Raw genomic sequence first — 25,585 nt, forward strand, 5'->3', positions numbered from 1 at the left:
CTTAAGTGCAGCAGAAATTGTTTTGTAACCTTGGCCAGATCTGTGCCTTGCCACAATTCTGTCTCTGAGCTCTTCAGGCAGTTCCTTTGACCTCATGATTCTCATTTGCTCTGACATGCACTGTGAGCTGTAAGGTCTTATATAGACAGGTGTGTGGCTTTCCTAATCAAGTCCAATCAGTATAATCAAACACAGCTGGACTCAAATGAAGGTGTAGAACCATCTCAAGGATGATCAGAAGAAATAGACAGCACCTGAGTTAAATATGAGTGTCACGGCAAAGGGTCTGAATACTTATGACCATGTGATATTTCAGTTTTTCTTTTTTAATAAATTTGCAAAAATTTCTACATTTCTGTTTTTTTCTGTCAAGATGGGGTGCTGAGTGTACATTACTGAGAAATAAAATGAACTTTTTTGATTTTTGGAAAATGGCTGCAATGAAACAAAGAGTGAAAAATTTAAAGGGGTCTGAATACCCACTGTATATTTAACATTCAGTTCTAAACCTGTTCTTCATTTATAAAGTGTACTAATGTTTAAATTAATATATTTTTAAAAAGCACTTTTAGTAAGGAAAAAGAACCAGTAAGATAACTATACCCATCCCTAAACACCACCACAATTTGTCAAAAAACACATTTTAATGGGGGCCTGTAGGTCCTGGGGACTCATTACACTGAAAACATCACATCACTGAAGCTGTCAAGAAACTCATCAAAATTAATGGTGGTTCGTTTTCTAATTTCCTCAAGCATTGGTGGCTTGGATATCTATGACCTGGATGAGTGAGACTCTTCACAGACATTGGCGGTGTCTTTGACATATCTAGTCTACTTAATGTAACATTAATCTTGATTATGTTACATTAAGACCTGCTCTGTTTAAAAAAAAAAAAAAATAGTACTATGAGATGTACTATGACAACTGTTGTTGTGAATTGGCGCTATATAAATAAAATTAAATTATTTGACAATTGATATCTTTGTTGTTGGAGGAGATCAGAGCAGAATTTGAAGAAACTTTAGCAAGGGATTTTTTAAAAGTAGCTCTCATGAGTTAAATCACTAAGAATTTATTTATCTCCCTGAAGAGCCAATCAATGATAAGTTTTAAACAAAAATCATGTCTGTCAAAACTGATTTTCGGTCTATTAAAAGAGTACTCCGCTCATTTAGTGCTGCACTTCCATAGTGCTATTGGAGTCACAATGGACAATCAACAAAAGATCAATTGCATGCAGCAGAACAAGAGAGATTTTTATAATCCATGCATTTATCTTTCTCATCAAAATGGTACATTACCCAGGGAATTCAGACTTTGCACAGCTCCCTCTGGAGCAACAAAAGACTTTCTACAACTTTTTACATATACGCAGTTGTACTCCCAAATACCTCTAAAGAGGCTTTGATGTGTAAAATCAGTGGAGTTCCCCTTTAAGCATAAATAATCTCACCCCAGTGTCAAGAACTTTATAACTAGAAGCCCCAATATCAAAGAATAAAAACAGTCCCAGGTTCTGGGGTGATATTCACCTTTGATATTCACTTAATACCAGTTATTATTTTGTGATGGAGTGTTGTAATTTTCCATTTTGGTCTTCCAATTTTCTTCAGACCTGACTTGTGTACAATTTCGTTTAATGAGAAAAGTCTATATAATTTTTTATTTTTTTTTGATTGACTTCAGATGACTCTTTGAGAATTTAATGAACCGTGACCACAATGTGCATTTATATATATATATGCGCTGTAGCTAGGCAACAAGTCCACAATGACTTGGTATATGATTATGAGGACTCTGTCCCTTACCTATTCTTCCTGTGTCTGCTTTTCATCATAGTCTCCTGAAACATTTAATTCTACTTTTGTGAAGACTTTCTCTTTGGATCAGTACTGTTTTCCTGATTGCTGACAATGTTTATGCTCTCAAACGTATTTGTTATTGTGACTGAAACTATCCTGACACTATTAGAAAGTTATTTGTGGAAACATAAAAAAAAACAAAAACAAAAAAACAACACACCAACCAGACTTGAGACTTAAGGCAGTTAAAAAGATGTTTATTGTAAAGGAAGTGGGAAAAGGAGAGGGCGTGACCTAGGATGGGTTAAGCAGAGGGTGGCAGTCTGCAGTTGACCAGAGTAGGCTAGATAGTTGGCGTCGCTTGCTGGCGTTAAACTGGAGAGGCAGGGTTACAACGAGGAGGAAGGCAGGTGAGCGTGGTCCTGAAGCACAAAGAGAGACAGAATTACTCAAGGGAAAGATACAACAGGTGATAAACAAAACAAGCAAGCACTTTCACAAGGAAGGCCTGACAGGTAACTACCACAGAAGAGTGTACAATTCAGCAGTGAGTAACTGGGGTAGATATACTGCAGCTGATGTCCATGATGATAGACAGGTGTGTAATGAGAGAGAGAGAGAGAGAGAGAGAGAGAGAGAGAGAGAGAGAGAGAGAGAGAGAGAGAGAGAGAGAGAGAGAGAGAGAGAGAGAGAGAGAGAGAGAGAGTGAGAGAAGGAAGGAGCCAGTGAGAAAGAGCAGGGAAGATAATGTAAATGCAAATGGGTTCTTTACCTGGTGACCCACGGTTCTTCTTGCCAACTGTCCGTCAGCCAGAGCGAATGAAATGAAAAGAAGTGGGACAAAAGGGGAGGTAAAGAGTAGGATAAAGGGGAAAACATAGGAGATATAATTCAGATTTCAAGTTCTCTCAGGGCAACAAGCAAAAAGACACATTTAGCAAATACACAAAAAATACACAAAAGCAAAAGAAAATACAGGCTTTCACAAATCAGCAGCTCCAATGTGTTTTAGAGTTTAGAGGCACACAGGAAAGGGAGACTCCTTCCATGAGAAGGAAGGAAAAAACAAATACAGACATAAGACGCAGAGAAGAAGAGAGAACGGCATGTTATCATTGAGTCCAAAGTAAGACGAGCTGTTTGCAGCCCATCCATCAACTGCCAGCTACCAAATTTCGTCTCTCTCATTCACACCCTCTCTCGCCTCCTTCTGCCTTTCTCCCTGTATTTGTCACAGGTCTGGAGGTAGCAAGACTGTACACTGCGAGAAAATGATGGCATTGACATTCTACTGGCAGAAAATCTACATTCACCATTCATCTATCAATACAATACCCCTTCACGCTCCTATTCAGCTACTCAGCCACTCACTGAACACTTGAATACTTGGTGTGTGTTTGTGTGTATATGTGTTTTGATCTGTCTGTGTGTGTGCAGTGAAAAATGTGCGTCACTGACTGAATTTAGATTCTGACGTATCACATCAGCATCAGCACAAAGTTCGTTCAGCCTATGTGACAGAGTGAGCTAGCTGATGAGGATGTACAACAAAAGCAGCAAAAAACATACTGACAGATTCAGAGTTCAGATGTTTTCATGACTTCGGCTGAAAATAACGAGCCTGTTAATATTACTCTGTTGTAAACTAGGGTTTATAATGAAAACTTAGTTTAGACCAAAAATGTGCCCATAGAGTTATTTTTATTTAGACAGTTCGGAAGTTCTTCTATGGACAATGCTATTCTGATACTGATAATGATAAAAATAGGGCGGACAAAATCCCTAGTAATATTAGTAACATCTCAAAGTATAACATACACACTACAATTCAACAGCACCACAAACTATAGCATCCAAAATAATTGTTAACCACCTGTCTTAAGCAGCAAAAATATATCAAATGATATATCAAAATCAGATCCTGTACTTGTTCAGCTCAAACTGCTGTTGTTAAAAAGCTCCTTTATGACTGCTGGGCTCCCAAGTGCATGCATTTCAATGCAAATTAATTTTTATTTTGAGGTTGGCAAAATGCATAGATTGGCTGAATTTCAATGCTACCCAATCTCTCTCCTCTCTCTTTCTTATTAGCAAAGAGCAGCTTACCAAAGGTAGAAGCAACTCATTTTTAGCCGGCCTTGTGTCGAAGTCTGTTTACCCTTCAAATAGTGTTTCCACCCGTTAAATGATGTTTCCTGTAGTGCCCTCTTCCGTGGCTTGGGTTAGGGCAGGTTATGGTTAGGCGTAGAAGAAATAACTGGTTGGGGTTAGGGAAAGGTTGGGGTCAAGTTAGGGATCATCAGAAGATGAGCGGTTGGGGTCGGGATAAGGTTTAGTTCAGATTTAGGTAAGGGGAACACTTGGCGGCACAGGCTGGTTAAAACAGCAGCAAGTCATTCCAGCTGTCGCCAATTAACATTAATTCTGTGAGGAACTTGATTAAAGGACAAACACAAAACTTTTCTCCTGTCTGGTTTGTGTGCTTTGTGCAAGCAGGCGTCTGTACTCTGCTTCAGATCATTTGTATGGGAAGTGTTTCTGTAGTTCCCACAACAACAACAACAACAGGGCGGTACGCCTTCTTTCTAGTGGCTCACTTCACATCAACTTCAAGAGTCGCATTCTCCCAGTTAAACTTTCATTCATATCATATCAATAATTTACGATTATAAACTTTATAGTTTTAAACCAGGACCCTCAGTATTCGGCTTGAGAAGTTCATGAAAAATGAGGTGTGCCAAGTTAGGCAGGATATAACTGTTATGTTAAGGATTTGGTATCGGGAGATAGATAGTTTAGGATTGGGGCCAAAAAAACTTGATCTAGACATTTCTAACATATGCATAGTTTAAATTGAATAAAAACAAAACATGGGAGAAAGTAACACCTGACGCACAGGTAGACATACTGTTCTCTAAAACTCAAGGCACGCTGCTTCATTTAGGTACAAAACTGAGAAAAACATTGTTATCCTAGTTTTATGATAAAAAACTACAACAACATACGAACCAGACATCGAACTTCCTCAGACTAACACATGTAATGCATATTTCTTAAGGTATCTAAAAACACGGATCATTTTAATACTGGCCATAGTATTAAAAAACAATGCCCAGACCTATTGAAAACACACCTAAACACAGTCGTTTAACCGGAGCACAGTCTATTATTGTGGAGAGTCTAAAAGGGGGTCAGCACACACACAAATGCCCACAGACACACAAGCAGAAACACGCAGGCTTTAGTCTGGGGGGCATACAACTCTGCGTGTGTATTCAAATGATGTGTCATACTGAGTCATCTTCAGTTTCAAACGGGAACAGAGAAACAATGGGGACATCAGGGGACAACAGAGAGAGCACGAGCTCGAGTGTGTGTGTGTTCACAACACAACAAAGCATCTGACGTTCATAGAGCTGAAGCCACTAAACACATTTTCCACTAACTTTCACTTCCCTCATTGTTTTCCGAACCCTTTAAAATGCCTTGGATCATTTGTTGTCTTAATCAATGTGTTTATTGATGTGCATTTCACAGCAGGGATGACTACAGTAGTGGAGGTAAACAATGCTTTCCTGATTTAACTCTTAGCCCTGTATTTATACAAAACAGGCCACCACTCAGTATCATGGTTGATATTAATGTGATGTGTTTAAAATACAGTTTGAGGTGATGTGAAAATATTAGCGTGTGCCTAAGTGTGTCTCAGCCTTGAGTATGATTTGTATTCATGAATTCACTATTGTGTATTCAGCTGCCTGAAGGACCTACAAACAAGCAGGTCGCCATGTCCTCTGTGTGTGCATGCCACAGTGTGTGTTTTTGTTCTACTGGGTATCTATGTGTTTGTGTGAATGCAACAAGGATTAAGTACAGTACTTGTGTGTTGTGTCTGCTATTCAATACAACAACCCTGTGTGCTGTATCTGTCCTATTGTGTGTAAAGGATGTTGTTGCTTTGTGTGTCATGCCTCACTGTGCTGACCTGTGCAGGTGCTGACCCTTCAGTCCCCAGCTGTGGGTCACCTATTTGCCGCAGCACCTCCAAACCCTCCATGACTCACTCCTCCTCCCCCCTCTGCTCTCGACACACAAACAGCCCCCCTGGGCCTTCCTTCCTTCTTTCAATCTACATACAACCAGACACCCCTCGCCCTCGGTGACAATCTATTCTCCTGTTCAGCCTCGCTTCGTTCTCCCCATCCACCCACATCTGCATCCACTGTCACATCACCCCAAGCTAAAGAATACTTTTTTAGCAACACATTTGGGTATTTTCTTTCTTTCTCTCGGCTGTTTTAAACCCAGAATTCAACCTCAAAACCCCTTACCATTCCAATTTACCCTGTCAATCTCACTCTCCCTTCCCTCTGTTCCTGTTTCTCACTCTAAAACACACACACATGAACACACACCTATTTGAAATTCACATCAATGGCTATACAGATGTAACACTCCAATTTCCAATCCTGACACATTCACAGAGAGAAACACAAGGACTCATGGAGCCATCTACGCACGCACACACACACACACACACACACACACACATACACACACACACACACACTTGTGTGCGGTAAAATAATAAGCTGGCTGGAGTGTTGACCTCAGACCTCAGAGCAATTCCTGACGGACCCCATTGGTAAAATTTCGTAGTCTGTAAGCTTCCTCTCCTTATACCCATGAGTCTGTCTACTGAGGCGAGTTATCATTTATACATAGCATATAAACAGCACTGAGCATGTTTACATATTAAATCTTAGTTTTCACACAACCCTTCACTCTCCTTCCCTATATTGGAGCCAAATCCTGTCTTTTGCTGAGATTCTCCTTCAGTCTATAAATATGGACTGTGGGAAGGTTACATCTTCCTGCTGTCTGCCTGTCTGCAACACACTAGCAACAGTTGACCTTTCCAATTTACCATGTCAATCATGCCCACACGCATACACACACAGCCGGAGTGCACAGCCCAGTCTCCCGTACACATACAGGTAAAAGTTGGTGTCAGTCATCCTTGTATGGAATCCCAAATGTCACAGGTTTTGACATTCTCTTTCCTCACCCTGCTTTTCTCTCTCCCCTCGTCCTTTTTCTTCAACACTCTCCTCTCTTCTCATTCAATCTCTTCAGACTTTAGGTTTATTTGTGCCTAAACAGATGCCTGCACTTAAACGTGCACTTGCGATTAAGAACTCACCAATCCCTTGTTAAACATTACCTCTTATCACCTCAAGAGCCGAACAAAGAGCACAGAAATGAGACGATGAATAAAAATTGATAAACAAAACAACATCCAGCCTTACAAGGGAAAAGAACATGAGAGTGCCATGTAATGAAAATGGGAAATAGATGTTCAGTTCATACTGTGAGTCTAATGATGGCACGAAAAAAGAGATAATTTCCAATTCAAAAGAAGAGTGCTGCTTCTGCAAGTTTGTGCCTCTGATAGGAGACAGAGAGAAAAATAGCAAGCCTCTGATCCTGCAGGAGAAATATTAAAAGGCAAGGGAGATGAAGTAAGGGATAAAAGACAAGGGGTAGACGGGAGAAAGTTAGAGCCAAAAGGTGGGACTTTAAAAGGCAGTGATGTGGTGCAACTGTGTGCCCACCACCTCAGGGCGAAATACCAGATGGAGAAGGGACTGTGAGACACAAGGAAGAGGCGACGCATCATTAATAAATCAGGTTGTTTCCCCCTTTTTTTTCTTCTTTATCCAGAATTCTGCAGAGTAATCCCTTATCGCACACTCCTTCATTGTCACCCCTTCTTTATCTACCTATATACTATCACTTCTCTCTTACCAACAGACTTAAAATGAACTTTGTGTAAGAGACCCTCAGCATTAGTAAATAAGGCTCATATATAAGAGGACACTGAATTTTAAGTGCCTCCTTGAGAAACAAGTGGTAATCCAGCCAGAAAAGCGTTCACTGCTCCATGTGTAGCTTCTGCTTTTGACACAGTCCATTCACTTACTACATGCCAGCGAGCGAAGGTACGAGGCCTGAAGGAATGTGACAGATCAGCGGAGGGCAACATGTCCTGGCATTTCCTTGGGCACATACTTGAAGGCTAAGACACTCACTCCCAAACTCACAGTCTTTGGAGCAGAATAAAAATGTGAATACTGTACTAAAAATTTATTGATCCCCTTTGGGAAACCCCCTTAAAGAAACCATGCTATTATAAGAGCAGATGAAATCTTGAGTTGTACTTGATTTGTTTATACTGCAATTCACAGGGAAAAAGGAAGAAACTGAGTAAAAACACTACATTTAGATGAGGTGACATTTAAAGACTCAACTTGGTCTGCTCAGTTGTCACGGCCAAATCATTTTTAGAAATGGACCACCAACCATAATGTGTGTCCAAGTCATTAGTCTATAAAATGTCAGAAAATAGTGCAAAATGATTCCCAGACCCTGAGGTAACCCACTCAAACTGCTTGTTTTGTCAGATCAACAGTCCAAAACCCACAAATAGTCATTTTACAATAATACAAACACAACAGAAAAAAACAGCTAATCCTCACATCTGAAAAGCTAATATTCTCATACCAATGATACACCCCAATACAGGAATTAGACAAAAATAATTTGGTAATCATCACTCAAAGCAGTCTGCAGTATCTCACCTGCAAATAGTTTTTCTTTATCTGAATCTGATGCTCATCTCATTCATGTGTATTCCTTGTGAAAGTACACTAATTGCCATATTTAATTATGCTGTCGATGCAACACAGAAAAGCAGATCTCACTCGTACAGTGACTGACTCAGTTTCTGTATGTATAAGTGTGTGCCCGGGTCTTTACGTCTGTGCATATATGTAAAGAGATCGCTCACGAGGGCAAGAACAGTTAGGGTCTGTATCTGATTAATGGCTTAATTGATTAAATGGCTCAGAGATTGATTGGTCGGGCCTGGCTATAACAGATTCATTAGAACAGTGATAGATCAGTGAGATCTCGCTGCAGCTGTTCCGCCTGGCTCCGGACAGCATGGCCTGGTAATGGACATCATCTGTCTGTCCGTAGATCACAATATGTCCACACACACTACTGTGTGTGTGTGTGTGTGTGTGTGTGTGTGTAGTCTACGTGAAGGCTACACACATCTTCTCTTTTCTTCAATTACTCCAAACAACCAGACAGGAGAGGAGGGAGTTGAGGGGGGGTTAGTAGGGATGAGGAGGAAGGAGAAGGGCGGAAACTATTTTTGGATTAAAGGCCCTGTTGATCTATTCCTGTTTTCAGCATCCCCCCTCAATCTTCAACTTTTACACTCTGCCATTCTTCCTTCCTTCCTATCCATCTCTATCGTCCTCAAAGCTTTCCCAATTTCGCACTTGCTCACTGCTTGCCTCTTTTTCTTTGACTTTCTCTGGTGCCCAATTCCTCTCTGTCCTCATCTCTTCTGTGCTGGGTCTCATCCCCCTTCCGTTTTCTTCTTTCACTAATTCTTTACGAGTACTTTGTTTGCCCTGAAACTCTGATAAAAACGTTGCCTAACCAACACACAGATAGTGCAGGGGACAAGAGGACAAACACATAGACAGACACTTACGATGGCTGTGAATTTGAAAATTTGTGTGAAATGTGGCTGTATTTTAATTAGGCTTTCACAAATGAAGACAGTGCAGTAAAAAGCACCACCCACACAGTCTTTCAGACCATGGTGTCAGTTCAACAGCTACGGAACAAATAGGAAATACGACAGCTTGTTCATAACTGTGTTTGTATATGTGAATGTGTGTGTTTATTGGTGTGAGAATGTGAAACATTACTGGCTCTATAAATACTTGACTTGTGTATGTTAGCTTAAAAGCTGAGCTTGACGGTTTATTCTTGACCTTGGAAACAGAAGATGACAAAACATCTACAGTTCCATGGCAACTGAGCAAACTCCATCTGCTGATGAAGACCATGTGATGCGATGCAGAAAGAAGTCTACGAATTGATTGTTTTGTCAACCGCTGTTTCCAAGGTCAAGAATGAACTGTCAAGCCCAAGCAAAACAATATGTGTCTTTAAGGGATGGGTCTTTCGAATAGTCGTTCAGTTCAAGATTGATTAGTGAGGGTGTCCTTTTAAAAACAAATCAAGTTTGAACAAATGAGAATGAGAACTGTGAACCTGAACTAAAAAAAAAGGCTAAACATATTTTTATGTTGTAAATTTGATGTTTTTTTCTACTGTAACAGGTGACTTCAATCTGTATGATGTGTATCGATCTGGCATTAGGACTAACCACAGCGCTGAAACATCACTCATAAAAGTAGTCAATGATGTAAAGATCAACAGAGCTGCAAACAAACCTTCTATTTTAGTATTACTAGACCTGACTGCAGCCTTTGACACCTACAGCCACAACATTTCACTCAGTAGACTCCAAACTGACCTTGCTGTCTCTGATACCCACTGAGCAGATTATAAATCTAGGTGTAATTTTGGATTCAGAATTCAACTTCACAAGCCACATTACAAGTCTAACTAGGGCAGCATTTTACCACCTCAAAATATTTCCAATGTCAAATCCATCTTGCCTCAGCCAAGACGGTGAAACACCGGTTCATGCACTCATCTCCTTTAGACTAGACTACTGTAATGCCCTTGCAGGACTTCTCAAAAATACTGTGGGATGGCTGCAGCTCATTCAAAATGCTGCAGCCAGAGTATTCACCAGGACAAGAGAAACTGAACATATTACTCCTATATTTAGATTACTTCACTGGATATCTCTCTCTCTCTCTCTCTCTCTCTCTCTCTCTCTCTCTCTCTCTCTCTCTATAAATATATATATCTCAAATGTGATTTTCTGGATTTTTGTTTTAGATTCCGTCTCTCACAGTTGAAGTGTACCTATGATAAAGATTACACACCTCTACATGCTTTGTAAGTAGGAAAACCTGCAAAATCATCAGTGTATCAAATACTTGTTCTCCCCACTGTATCTTTGTGTGCATCAAGTGTGTCTTACAGCAATAAGAGAATGAAGCGGATGGAACAATTTCCTGTGTTGATGCGTTTGTTCAGTTTGTAAGTGCAACAACATGTAGTTGAACAAGCAAGGGGGGGAGTTGGATGGAGAAATGTGTTGTTATTGTGGATGATGTAGGTGGAAACGTAGTTGATGTACCAGCGACGGTGACTAATGCACATCTCCAGACAAGTAGTGATACCATCTTGGCTGGTTTAAGGAGATGACAGGCACGAGCACACACGAAACACACGGGATGCTGAATGAGGTGTCAAGTGTGCAGATAAGTAGTGTGGTGCTCATGGTTTTAATGATTCTGTCAGTCACACGTCCCTTATCGCTACCTCACTATACACCCTGACTGTGTGTGTAAGTCAGTCAGTGAGTGTGCAGGAACATTAATATTCTGAATAGGAGCTTTATTCCAGCTGATGCCTCAAGTTGGACGTGGTGTACATGAAGACAGGCGCTTTACAGTTTTCCCAATGTGTTCAGTAGTGGTGCTTTATTTTGAAACTCATCACTGAGTGAAAATGCGTGAGACTCAACAACTCCAAAGTGAACAAACCAACGGGATACAGTTTTTATATGCCAGCTTGTATTAGCATATACTGGCTATATTCAGGGTTCAGTTTTTATCGAATATAAATGAAATATTATTGTGCAAGTGAACACACTGATTGTCTCTGTGTGTCAGTGCTTCCTGACTGGGTGCAACAGGTTATTGGAGTAGCAGGCCAGTCAGCAGATGTTAATTTGAAGCAATAGAAGTGGAAGAGAAAAGAGAGATTGAGGGGGAAAACTGTGCTGGTGAATGATGGGGCCGGGCGGCAAAGGAAAGATTGGATTTAAGGAACATAGGCAAGATAAAGGATGGGTAAATAGGAGGAAAGCTGATGAGGTGCTGAGGAAGGGGAAATATGTTCAATAACAGAGGGAAGGGGGCAAAGAGAGGGAGGTGATTTTGTCATTTGTTGCTTGAAGCATATGTTCTGTGTGTAGGGTGAGCGATATGAATGAAATTTTCTGTCACTGTTTATCTGTAATTTTTTGGGGAAATTCTAATTCAATATTGGAATATTTCAAAACAAGTTTCTGACATGGTTGTAACTTTTTATCCAAAATCTCAAACAACCCACCTCTGGTCAATGTTGAGGCAGTTTGCCGTCTACTGAAAATTGCCATGAAAACAATCTGAAGTCAAAGTTTTTATTTAGCACATTTCATACAATGTCAGCTCACTGTTCTTCACACACAACAAATATGAAGAAAATAATAATATATATATATATACACACACACACACACACACATACATACATACACACACACACACACACACACACACACACGCAGTGGGGAGAACAAGTATTTGATACACTGCTGATTCTGCAGGTTTTCCTACTTACAAAGCATGTAGAGGTCTGTAATTTTTATCAAAGGTACACTTCAACTGTGAGAGACTGAATCTAAAACAGAAATCCAGAAAATCAATTGTATGATTTTTAAATAATTAATTTGCATTTTATTGCATGACATAAGTATTTGATCACCTACCAACTAGTAAGAATTCTGGCTCTCACAGACCTGTTAGTTCTCCTTTAAGAAGCCCTCCTGTTCTCCACTCATTACCTGTATTAACTGCACCTGTTTGAACTCGTTACTTGTATAAAAGACACCTGTCCACACACTCAAACAGACTCCAACCTCTCCACAATGGCCAAGACCAGAGAGCTGTGTAAGGACATCAGGGATAAAATTGTAGACCTGCACAAATCAAATAATTGTTATCCCCACTGTAAACTCACTGTCGCGACTGTCACAATGCTAAACGCTCATTAATTTACTTGCTCTGTGTTTTTCTGTCATATGTTAAATCTCCCTGTCATTATAGATCCAGCCACTTCCTCCAGTGCTGCAGTCACCCCTTTCCAGCCATTCCCCTCACCTGTCTATCTCCGCCCACTTACTCACCTGCTGATGAGACTAGCAGTACCAATGTCGTATTCCAGACTGGTTGGAACTGGGAAATTTATAAGTTGGAATATCCATTTTCCGACCTCAAAGCGTTTCAGTTGCACGGTGGTGCATGACGCTAAAAGTAAACAATAACCATGGCTGACCATGACAAACTTATGTTTCTTTGGCAGGTTTATGCACAGTTAAACCCTCAGCAGTGCACTTGGTGTTAATTAAAAGCATGGCCATTTTATTAAAAACAGGTGATAAATATACGTTACTCGTTAACTGTGTATCCTTCTAGCTACATCAGCTGGTAATCCTCAAAAGTCAGCAAAAGTTGTAGGCTATATTTCCAAATGTTTTCACATTTCTCAGCATTTGTAACATTTTCCTGAGTAACTTTTGGGTAGAGAAGATGACTTTCACAGATTGTAACCAGTTACCTAAAAACATTGACAAAGTATTTCTACATCGATTTACATGCAGAACAAGTTTTACTGTTTGATACTAGTATGTATTATTTTAATTTAATACTTTACTTTGCCTTTTAGTTAATGGTTTACCATTTACAATGTGTGCTTCCAGGGGAGTTGCCAATGTACATATATTTTTTTCTCCAAGTTCACAAGAAGGAAATCCAACTTCAGGTGGTGTTCCATGGTATTTTTTTCTAGTTGGAGGTGGGAAATTTCCCAGTTCCGAGTTGCCTGGAACGCAGCATAAGTCTGGCTGTCTGAATGTACCTGCCTGATCTATTACCTGAGTCAGGGTTTGATGATTCTCTGCCTTGTCCCTAGTTTGAACGTGTTTGCTTGATCTGGTTTTAACCCTTGCCTGCCTTTTTGAACTGAGTGAACTTTGCCTGGCCTTTCTGTGACTGTTATACTCAAACAGGGTCTGAGCACACCATTGCAACAAAGACACTCTTAAACATACAATATCTCATCACTACAACCCCCTTGTGCCCAGTTGTCCCCAATAAAATAAAGGCCTGAATCAATGCTGTTAGCCAACTTCTTATTTTTAGATTTTATGAGCAGTATTGAAATGTATTCATCACTTTGCCAAACCACAAAATGAACTGTTTGTTAAACCTTTACCTAGCAAACTGGTGACTCAAAAAGTGAGCAGGGATTGCGTCATTGTGGTGTTAAAAAAACAACAAAATGATGGTCTGGTGGTTAACAGACAATATTAGCTGATCACGCACGTCATAATCTTGGCATTAGAGTACATAGATAGTAGTCGACTACCGACCGACAGCTAACGCTAGCAGATGGAATACAATTGTCTGAATCTCTAATCTTTTAAGAAGCTCACGCCAATATTTTAATCACTTCAATTGGGATCTCTGAACATTTAGAGCTGAACAGCAGCTTGTTCTCTTAGTCTGTGCAATTAGAACGTTAGCTAACGTTAGCTCAGCAGCTAAACTGGAGACTGAGAGCCGTCATGATATCTGATATCTTCAGCTTTAATTATCAGATATGACTTACCAGATGTTAGTCATTATTACAATAAGTAAACAACTACATAGCATTCACCACTAAATATTAAGCCATTTTTTTTAATGTATTGATCATAATAATAAATGTAAAATTTAAGTATCACATTAATTCAGCTATTATCACCAAATGTAAGCTACAGTAAATTGGTCTGATTTTGAAGATACAGATTAATTAAAGTTATTATTCAAGTTATTTGAAGTTGCCTTTCAGCAAAATATTGATTAAAGTGCTTGTCAGTGGATCAGTTAAACCCTGGTAAAACTAAGTGTGCACTTGATCACCGTATTTCTGATCCACATTTTATAATTCCCTTAAGATTCTCTTTTGTTCAGAGTAATCACAAAGTTGTCTATGTCAATGTCTACAATACTAATCTAAAATCAATTCTCATGTTATTTTAATATACTTTTGTGGCACTTGTCGAAGTACAGTTTTCACAGTATTGTTTGGATAGAGCAGTGACCCCCTAGAAAAGTACCATTTGACCCCCCTCCTAGACAATCCTGGCTCAAACACTTCTCAAATACAGTATAGACAAAGATTTGTACACCAGGGTGCCCTGAATACAACTGGTGCCTTGCAGTAAACAATGTTGGCAGAAACCTGAATTACATTAAAACTTTCTGAGCTTCTCTCTGCTCCTGTTCTGTGGCCTTTTTACCTCCACAGTCTCTGCTTGTTCATCGATTCTTAGAAACTTGTTACATCCAGCGCCTGTGACTTTTTGTCCGTTTCCTCTCCCACTGGACACCTCTCTCAATGCCTGCCTTTTTGTTGACTTCTTTTTGTCTATTGACTATTTTACTCGTGAATGGAGGAGGATTTGAAGACGGTTTTGAGTGGGTGTGCGACTGCAAAATACTCTGTCAAAGACGTATACATGGGCATCTGTCTTAATCTATTTCATTATACTGCAAAACACACTTGCAATTAAATCCATAACTAGGTGGAACAAGTAGAGCATGCACACACAGTTCGCTTGTCATACTGACACAGTCCATGAGTCAGTTTCCTGTCCATCCTTCCATCACGCCATCTCTTTGTCTGTACACTGGGGTTTTAATTATAGAACCACAGAGGAGCCTCATTACACTGAGAGAGAAAGAGAGAAGGGACTGAGAGAGACAGAAGAAACAGACAGAGGGGAGACGGGGATCAACAGTGAGAAGTCTGATCCCTTTGCAACTACAATATTGAATCTAATAATTCCAGACACAACCAGTTGTAGCAGGAATTAATCAAAACACTGATTCATTAGCTGAGCCTCTTTATCAAAACCACCGAGTATTAGTGCCTATTTGTATGATCGTTCGTGTGAGTGTGTTCCACATCTGTAGACTTCAAATTACCAGACTTTTAATACAAAAGAGATCATTGCAGTCCTAATGCGTCCTCATTCAGGGTTAGATCTTTCAAATTAACCTTGCATTTGCAAAGTTATACATATAAGCATGCGAGAAAGTACTGCCAAACACCAGCATACTTGTGCTCATTCTTCAAGGTTTACATATAATTAAATGCATTAGGGATTCAGATAAGTGTTCCTCAGAATGGTTATCTACAACACAACTAGCCTTTGGACAGCCTTTGAATACAGGCTGCCTATGCAATCTCTACTTCAAAAGGATCGACTTGGGCTGGACTACAGTTTCTTCAAAGCCCATCAATTATTTTGAAACTATTTAAGACACTAATTCATTCAGAATATCTAGGCATGGGAATCCTGTAGCCCACGCTTGACTATAGGCTATGTTCTTTTCCAGTATTTGAAAAAACAAGACAATTGTTGCCTACAAACTTGCAAAAGGCATATGAGGAAAGTATGCTCTATGAAGGAAAACACATGCTTGCTTTCATGCAAGTCTATTGAGGAAAATGACTGATGGATACAATGAACACCAACGGCAAGTGAAGCTTTTTTGCACATCTAGCCATGTGATGTTTGGGAGTAATCACAGATGGTCACAAAATGAGGCCTGGTGTGTAAAACTTTTGAGTTATTTGGCAAGTAAGCCTGAACACACTGCAGCGTCTGAAGCCCATGTGGTGTTGTCTTTTGTCTCCAAATTATTTTCAAAAGAACCTGTTCAAATTGGTTTCTGCAGAAGCTGTATGTGGCTGCCTTAAACCAAAGGTATCAACAAATCCAGGGACAAAAATATGTTTCTGTGCTTGCTGAGCACTGCTTGTTGCTTCCATTGAATCTCAATGACACCTGGAGTAGTGATCGGAGTGAGCTCCATCAAACAATTGTCTTTAATTATAATAATAATTACCTCAAAAGTGAAAAACTGCTGCGCTATGTCTCAGAACCAAGCTGACTATTCAGATGTTTTGTTCAACGAACACTTCAAAACCCAAATATATTACATTTACAATGATGAATGATAACGCAGACAAAAGCAGCAAATCCTCACATCACTAGTGAACCTCTGGCATTTTTCAATTTTTCAACAATAATACTTTGACTAATCAATTAATGGACAAATAATTTTAGCACAAAACACGGATCCCAAAATTGTTTGCACACTCAAATTTTTCACATTGTTGCTTAATTCAGTTCTCAGTTTTAAAGTTCAGCACCGGGGAATAAAATGTACAGACGTTTCAGCTAAGCTTGCCTCCAGGTTGCTTTTTTTTTCACAAACAACTGCCAATAAACTCAATAGCTGCATCAAGTGGCTTTTGTTTGTAACTCCGGCTCTCTTCTTTTTTCTGTTCAGTTGAAAAATTTTTCTTCTACCTTCAACACAAAACATATATTGTGTGTGTATATAGTGGAATTAACATACTACTTAAAAGTGACTTACTTATTAACCTGTTAGAACTTTTAGTGCCATCTTTCAAATTAAAGTCACCGAATGTGTACTGCTCTGATCTGAACGCTGCTGCATTTGCCAATCATAGATTAGCACCCACATGAAAAGAACTTCAATGCAGAAAGGCCCTTGTTAGCTAATAGGAGAGAAGTCTAACAGCATCTGACTGTAACTGAAATCTTTCAGCCATTTAAATCTCGCTGTTAAATAAAGAATATTGGCAGCTGCCTCCACACATTGCCAGTGATTCTGCTGGTAATTAATTAAGAGCAGTCATTTGAGAGGGAGAGAGGGAGAAAAAAGCTTTAGCGTCACTCTTCAGTGCATACACCTGTGCTTGTATCAGGGGGTGGTGAGTTGTTACAAAGCATCCAATTTGGCATTTATTTTGTTTTTAGGGGTCACCAGCCAAAGTATGAGGGAGAATCACTCCAAATGTCTGTCTATGTTCTTCTCTCACTGGTTTGATTAAAATCTCCTTAGAGGTATTCCCTAACCACCACTAGAAAGCTGCACAATGTCTATCCACGTGGAGCACACACAGGCAGATTGTGGCGCAGATCATTATGTTGCCATTTTGGCTAGAGAGGTTTCTATGGTGTTCCTTGAAGCCTACCAAGGCATGATGCCGCAAAATGCAAGACACCTTGAGCGCATAATTAGAGCCGCAGCATTGGAAACAACTTGACTGCACACAGGGATACAGGGGGTTCTCAGATCCTACGTTTAAGCTTTTAAATGAGGGCTCGCAGGTGTCGGGGTCTGCGACACTACAACGCACACACATTTTAACTTGTGCGCACACACACAAACCGCAAAGATTCCACCCCACAAAAACACAATCACACACACTCTCCAGGGACACTAAAATACCTCCAATTAGACGCGCCACAGAACAACTGGGATGAGACCTGGAGCAAACACGCACACACAAACATGGGTGTTTAGACACACACAGTCACACACATGCACAGAAAGATCCATGGCAGGCTCTCATTTAAGAGTCAGTGATGTGGAAAGGAAACATCTGGAAGGGAGGGAAGACGATTAGAAAAAGAAACAAATGACACAGAGACACACAGGCATGCATAAAAATAACAACGCAAACATTATCACAGCGCACACACACTTTATACTAACAGGTTTCAGCGATCATCAAAACCATATATTCATAAAAGTGTTTCAAAGTAACAGAAACTTGTGTGTCATGTGCCATATGCTGTTTGAATGTTTCAAGCAAAACATTCATTTTTCTCTCATCTCTTCTCTACTTTCAATTCTCAACCAATACTGTGTGTGTGTGTGTGTGTGTGTCTGGGTTATCCGGAGTTCAACTGAGTCAGATGCTACATGAGTCTATTCTTCAGGTCCTGACAAAGGCCACTCTGTCACTTCTCAGGGCCGCGGGGCGACAAGCCCTGCTTGATGGAAGCATGGGGGGAAAAGAGGATAAACTGGAGAAATGGAGTGATGTAAAATGGCAGACACTAGGGGAGTCTCCGTCAGAAGGCGTAATCAAAATCAGACAGACTCTCCTCCAATCACCAAGCCGAGGTAATCAAACTCAGACTCCCACACCCTCCCTGACGCACACATACAATGATTAAGGTTATGAAAGGATGCAAGGTTATTTTACAATGCATTAATTCACTCACAGCCAATCCGTCCCTTAGTTTTCTTTCCAACATGCTCTTCTGTGTTGCTCTTGTGTCAGTGCTTCGTCTCATCGTCTCAGCTTTGTGGTTGCTTTTCTCTATATTTGTTCTCTGTTGAGCTACCTCACTGTATACAGTACTTGTGAAAATGACTGCTTGTTGTCTCTGCTCTTTATTCAGCAGAATCAAATTTAAAACTCAAATTACTGTGCGGATCTATGAAGCTTCAAAGGCGAGCTGGAAATTCCTCCAACTTTCTTGTGTTCAATAGAACTTATTTCAAGAAACTTTGCTGCCAGGAGTTCGCACTGACTTCTACCATATAGTGATTATGGAGGTACAGTATGTAGAGCATTTTAAACATCAACTTCACAGATTGTATTCATCAAGATCAGTTCACCAGACGTAGGAAGTGCTACTAAGACTGTGAAAAGAGTTGTAAAAAGTCTTGTGTGGTTCTAGAGGGAGCTTTGTCAAGTTTGAGAAATAACCTGTGAAATGTCACCAAGGTCACCTCAGCTTGGGTTTGGAGAAAACAACTTTAAAAGAGAAAGCGCGTGTTACAAACTGGTATTGTGGAATTTGAAAGATGTCAGCATTTACGAGGCAGCAAAGGTCCAACAAAACAATGTTATCAATTGCATTTAGGGACCTAAAGTCAGGACATCTCTGCTTTTACTGCATCGATATTTTAAAAAAGTCTGTCTTGCAAATCCTCCGACTTTGTGGAAGTGAAATGCTAAACAGCTGAAATACTTGTTTTAAAGCACTGGGTAAGCAGTGTTTCTATGTATGCACGTAATATTTCAGCTATTTTTGCAGTTCAGCATTCATTGACAAGCGTAACATTACTATCTTCTCTATAGAAAAGATAAAGGCAGCTGATCAACTGTTGAGCTCAAAGCTGAGTGCTACAGTAATTATTATTAGCATATATGCGTCTGCCACATTCTCTTACCATCTCTTTCTTCTCTTCTTTTCTCCTGTCTGCCCTGCATCCCCTCTCCTCTCCTCTTGTTATATGAGATAAATACATGTGAGATCATGACTTCTTTATCTTGTTTTAGGGAGGTCTCAAGCCACTTTGTCTCATTTTCTTATTCTGTAAAATGCAGGTCTGCGATGAAGTCCAGATAAATAGTGTTTCTGGTTGCATGTGTACGTTTGCATATATGTGTGTGTGAGTCTCTCTCCAGCGAGTACTCTCTTTGGGGATATTGCTGCTCTAATGGTCTGATGTACAAATCTACAAAGACCTCCACTGCTGTGAACTGAAGAGAAGCACACAGACATGCACACACTCTTCTGGGCAACAGGGAGACTGACTGCTGTTTTGATTGACAGTCTGAGGAGTGTGTGTGAGATGATAGCAGGTATGCATGGAGCTTAATTAATTGGAGTAGGGATCCTCATCTCCTGTTACTAACAGAAATACCCTGATGCCATTAGAACTATCTTTCTATCTAATGCAAACACACACACACACACACACACACACACACACACACTCTAACACACTGAATCAAACACATTTATACTGTAACTAATTGACCAGACCTGCACCTTGTATCTGAGCCCCCCCCTCCCCGGAGTGGTTGTGTGGATGTGATTTAATGTGTTGACTCGATAATTGGGAACCTTGTACAGTACATGTTCTTCTTTAAATATTAAAAATTCAACTTCTATCAATCTTTTGTCTGCAGTGACTGAAAGTCTTCTTTAACACCATATGTTGTTGACAGTGATAAAAAGCTCCAGGAGCCGTACTTCCTGTGATTACAGTGTATGACCTCTCACCATGCTGCAGAGCTGCTATCAATTGTGGCTGTTCCAGCTCAAATACAGATGACAGTTGGGGATTTTTCTTTTCAGCAGTATAGGCCACACTTGTGGACAGCGGTCAGGGACGCGCAGATAGCGTCAAGTAGGCAAGTCATACAGCTGGTTGGGTGCCACTTTTCTTACCGTCTTTGGGGATTAGTCAAAGGATTTTTACTGTCAGTCGTGACATGCTTGTTTGTGTGGAAAAGACATATAAGAGCTTTCTCCACCAGCAGTCCTGACATTAACAGGTTGTTGGTCATATACTCTGTCTACACCCATGACTCACTTCATTACTGAGTGAGAGAAAGAGTGAGTCTCTCTCTCTTTCTGCCAATTCTCTGTCTCTTCTTCTTTGTTGAGCACAACGCTCGAATCAAACTAAGCAAGGGGAGAATAGAAAATAGGTATCTCATTTATTCTGGAGAATTTCTGAAAAGACAACATTTTTAGAAATAGAAAATTTGACTGACAGCTATGGTCTTCAGATCCTGTACAGGCTGCTTAATAAAATGGAAATGTTAAAAGAGGGGAGACAGGAAATGGAAGGACAAAGAGATAGGACAAGAAATGCAAAAAGAAAAAAGGAGGTACAGATGAACCAAAAAAAAAAAAAAAAAAAACACAATTTGTATGAGTTCTTTCACATGCTTAACCAATTAAACTGGTGAACTGCTCATCACCTCAGTCCACTTCAATTTAATCTAATTAGCGAGAAATTGATTCTTTTTTCCTCAAATTTCCTGCAAGCAAAGCTTGTCCGATCTCCGTCATTAATATGCCCAGTCTCAGTCTATATGTAATATGTAACTCTTAGGATAACAGAGAATACTGTGATTAGTAAATCAAAACTGTCAGTATAGGCATCATTTTAATCCAAAATTGTAATCTGCTATAGCATTTTCATCTTGCTAATAAGAGTAAGCTGGCACTAATCAGTGTAAACACTGTAGTTTGCTATGTGGCAGACACATAATACGATTCAAACCCTTTAGAATCTGAGGAACAAAGAAGACCTGTTCCATGTTGCCACTGTTTTTGTCCTCCAGTTCATTACTATATTCCTCTCCAGTCTCAATAACAAATACCTTAATCAAACATGCTGCTTTATAGCAAAGGATATTTACCCAAGAAATGTTTTCTGTAGAAAATACACAGTGATAAACAGAGACTAACACACACTTGCCCACGCAGACATTTATGGCCGAAGACTGATCAGTGAAGCCTAACTATTCCCTTACGATTCTTAAAAAACACTCAAGGGAGCACTCCACTCTGACAGCTGTAACAAGGTACTGTGCGTATATTTATGTGATTGTGTGTGTGTCAGTGTGTGTGACAAAGGATGCCAAAGGATACAACCCTGTAAAGAGAATCTAATTAAAACTCCATACAGCCACAAGGGACAGAGCCCTCTTTCCCTCCCTCGCTCCCTCCCTCCTCTCATTTAACCACAGTGAACACTTCAGCTGAAGGACTGTAGACTCTATCCTCTGGCCTCCAAGGAGAAGCGATTTAGAGAGAAGGATACAGCCATAATGTGATTCAGCGATAAAGGCTGTGACAGAACACAGAGCAAACAGTCACCAAACTTTTCTGTTTGTTGTGAGTGTAGCCTATGTCTTCCAAAAGGGCCATTAACTAAGGGCCGGTTCACACCTGAAGGTCCGGTTGAAACATTAGGAATGTCACGAGAACAAATACTTCTGTACCAAGTTGATACCAAAATTTTCAGAAACCCAACATGTTTTCACAATTTTGGAAAACACGTAGGTATAGAAGTACTTTGTGTTACCATTATTTCTGCATCGCCTGGCCAACATTTGCAATGGCTAAACACTAAAGGCTACCGTGTTCAGATGTAATGAGAACATAGCTTGTAGCAGAATAAGCTGCTGTCCTTACCACTTTCCAGTCTGTGTCATATGTTGTAATCTTGTTTTAAATAAATATTTCCAGACTAGACTCAGTAAATTTAAACTACCGCTTGCACTCTCAGTAGAGGTTTATTATTTTGTATTTGTTTTATAATGTGGTATCAAATTTGGTATCAAGAATTGTGGAATTTTACTGGTATTGATATCGCCTACAAAATATCTGGTATTGTGACATCCCTACATACAATAGAACGCTTCCTGTTATTGGTTCAAATGGTGTTCACACAGCGGTCCAAGACCACCCCTTCGAGGCGGACCAGGGAGCGGATGTTTGGCCCGCACCACAGTTCGAGTCTGGCGTTCACACCAAACTAAACGACCTGCAGGAAGGGGGTAAACCCTCTAGGTTTCAGTTCAATCAGACTAAACAAGGCAGGTGTGAACCCGCCCAGGTGTTAATTAACCAAAAACAATGAATACGTGGAGCACAATGGCCAATGCAAATTAAGTTTGAATTCAGGAATTTACCCTTTAATTTAATGTAAAACCATAAACATGCAATGCAAAAGTATGATTTTATTATTTTTTAAATAACAAGAGTCTGTAAACACCAATAAACAGCTGTATCTGAAACAACACTGGGGTCCTGGATGTGGGCTATAATAACTTAATAATTTTATTTTTGGATTTCTTTTTAGATCTAGTTCCAGACTGGTAAAATACCCAAGACCAAAGGTAAGGGGGCAACAACTTTTTCTTGAATGTTTTGTCTCTCCTCCCTCTTTATTATATTCAATGCTCTCATTTTTAGCCGGAAAATGATTCTTTTAGCCAGTTTGGATGAAGTAGCTTACAAAAAAATACTGAGTACAAAATTAAGTGGGCTTCATCTGTTTTTCTAATATGTCACATACATATTTAATCAACCTTTCATTTCCTCCTCTGCTCATCTCGTTTTCAGGTTTTATTTACAGTTTGTCAACAGTAATTAGGCTGCCACTCAAGCTGCCTTCTGCCTTCTCAGCTCGACAAATAGTGCAGATTTCAACTGAATCTTTGAGTTTTTCTTATTTTTTTAGTAAACTGGATTCATTCAACACAGAGAGCCCAATCACGCTTCCCCAGAAGCCTACAAAAAGGTGAAATAAAATCAAATAATGATCAAGTAGCAATTTCTCAAAGAGTCTGAAAATCTTATAATCCATAATCAGTCGTATTTGATTAGGGAATAAACTCTTCTTCTTTGTGAAATGTAAATATGCTGCATGGTTTCACTCAGTGTAGACTCAACTGATTCTGACTTGCTGAATGTACACCATGTTAATTAGCGGGGTTGTTTTTCTACCTGCGATGCTCAGGTAGACGGCGGGACTCGTCACACTCTCTCCTGTCATTTCGTTCACCGCCTCCACGTGGTAACGCCCTGCATCTGCCGCAGTGGTTGCCAAGACGACGAGCTGATTGTCTAAAGTGATTGCTCTGTAGGGCACAAACGAGACACAGAGACAACATGGGATTAGAAATCAAAATAACAACAACAGAAAGCTAAACATGCGTCTTTCTAGTGTTGCTCCATCTCAGACAAGAACACTGCTCAAACTAAGACTCAAACAAGAGGAGAGTATTTGGTACATGGATCATTTAGAATTCATAAGGGGGGAAGGAAACATTGAATACTATCATCAGAAAGGAAAGAGGATTCGCAGAGCTTAAATAAATCTCTCCTCCTGTCTCAAATTGATATGTGGCTCATTGTGTGTCGCTTTCATTCTTTTGGCCAGTCTCGTTGTTTGTGCATTGTCTTCTGTTCTTCCTTCTTTACACTGATCCATCCTTACATCCCCATGTACCAGCAGCAATCAATAGAGCACAAACATAGATTATACACAAGCACATACAAATCACAAACGCACAAGATCTCACACTGCTCATAGAACACAGACATAAGAAAACAATCACGTACTGTACAGTTTGTATTGCTGTTGCTTTTCAAGTAGTATAATAGGAAGAGTTGATTTTGGAGGGAGACTTTGTGGGAGAGGATGGGGGAGGTGGGGTTGAGGAGAGTAAAATATATCCGAAGCGCTCGGATTTTCATGTGTTTGAACTTGTGTGTCTGTCAGGCAGGAATCGCAGGTTGATGTTTTTAGTGATGCTACTTGTGTTTTCAGCATGTCAGTGAATGGAAATCTCCCAATATTCTAACCTGAGAGCTGACACTGAAACAAAATCAATATGACCAAACAGAGAGTAAAGCATATTAAAGGGAGATGACAGTCTTTTATTCTTATAGATTCTGTCCGTTCCTGTGCCCCCGCCACTCAGCTACATAAATAATGTATGCTCAGATTGTGACATGAATTTAGCTTTACTACTTAAACAAAAAATAATAGAAGAAAATTATCCCAAATCCTGCACGTTCACAGACATTTTATTTGGAAAAAGAGTGCCATTTGGAAAGACATTATTTTGTACAAAACATCTGCATGTGTGTGTGCGCGTTTGTAAGATGTGTGTATTTTTCTATGAGCATTGTTTAGCAGTGTTGAATTGGCAGCAATAGTTGCGCCCCCCGAGACTGGATCGGCACAGTGCCAGTTTGCCGTACTTTCCACTCCATTTCAATTCGGCGCACAAAACGGCACATGCCACTTATGCCAACCTGAATCGACACTATACCCAGGTACCAACAACTCACAATAATACAGACTATTAAACACAAATATTAATATGGCTTGTAGTGGAGTCTAAATTGAAAAGATTGTAGTAAAAGATTGTACTGGCTGCCAACAAAGAAAGTACTCTGCCAAAGCAGGAAAATGTTGAATCAGAGTTTACCACAGCATCTTGACTACCTGCTGCTGTTGATTGATCAGATGATAAGAGATTTGGTGTCATGGCTGCCACTTCTTAACCAAAGTTAAATGCAGCTTGCAGGCAAAACCAAATTGCACCCAACTAATACGATCTAACAGCCTCCACAGCTTAGAGATTACTGTGTTGATGCACCCATGAACATGAGAACATGATAGGACTTGTATAGGCTGTATATCCAGGAACCGAGTGCATGTAGGCGTTCGTATGTGCAACAAATTAATATAGGTACCGATTGATCTGCATTGATTGAGGAGAGAGGAGAAGAGAACGTGGAGCTG

At 40.0% G+C, this 25,585-nt stretch overlaps 1 protein-coding gene across 2 annotated transcripts in view; it reads right to left on the reverse strand.

The window, feature by feature from the left end:
- The window catches only part of LOC123970215 (protein sidekick-1-like), a 248,953-nt gene that overhangs the window by 104,466 nt on the left and 118,902 nt on the right, over window positions 1–25,585 (reverse strand). Inside the window, exons 5-6 of one of the 2 annotated variants that reach the window (XM_046048134.1) lie at window positions 23,776–23,909; window positions 2,578–2,604 (exon numbers count right to left, since the gene is read on the reverse strand). In XM_046048134.1, the coding sequence (XP_045904090.1) occupies window positions 2,578–2,604; window positions 23,776–23,909 (161 nt within the window). The remainder of the gene's footprint in view (window positions 1–2,577; window positions 2,605–23,775; window positions 23,910–25,585) is intronic. The other variant, XM_046048135.1, reaches the window with a different exon arrangement.

This window comes from Micropterus dolomieu, linkage group LG04, assembly GCF_021292245.1.
Source record: "Micropterus dolomieu isolate WLL.071019.BEF.003 ecotype Adirondacks linkage group LG04, ASM2129224v1, whole genome shotgun sequence".
NCBI lineage: Eukaryota > Metazoa > Chordata > Actinopteri > Centrarchiformes > Centrarchidae > Micropterus > Micropterus dolomieu.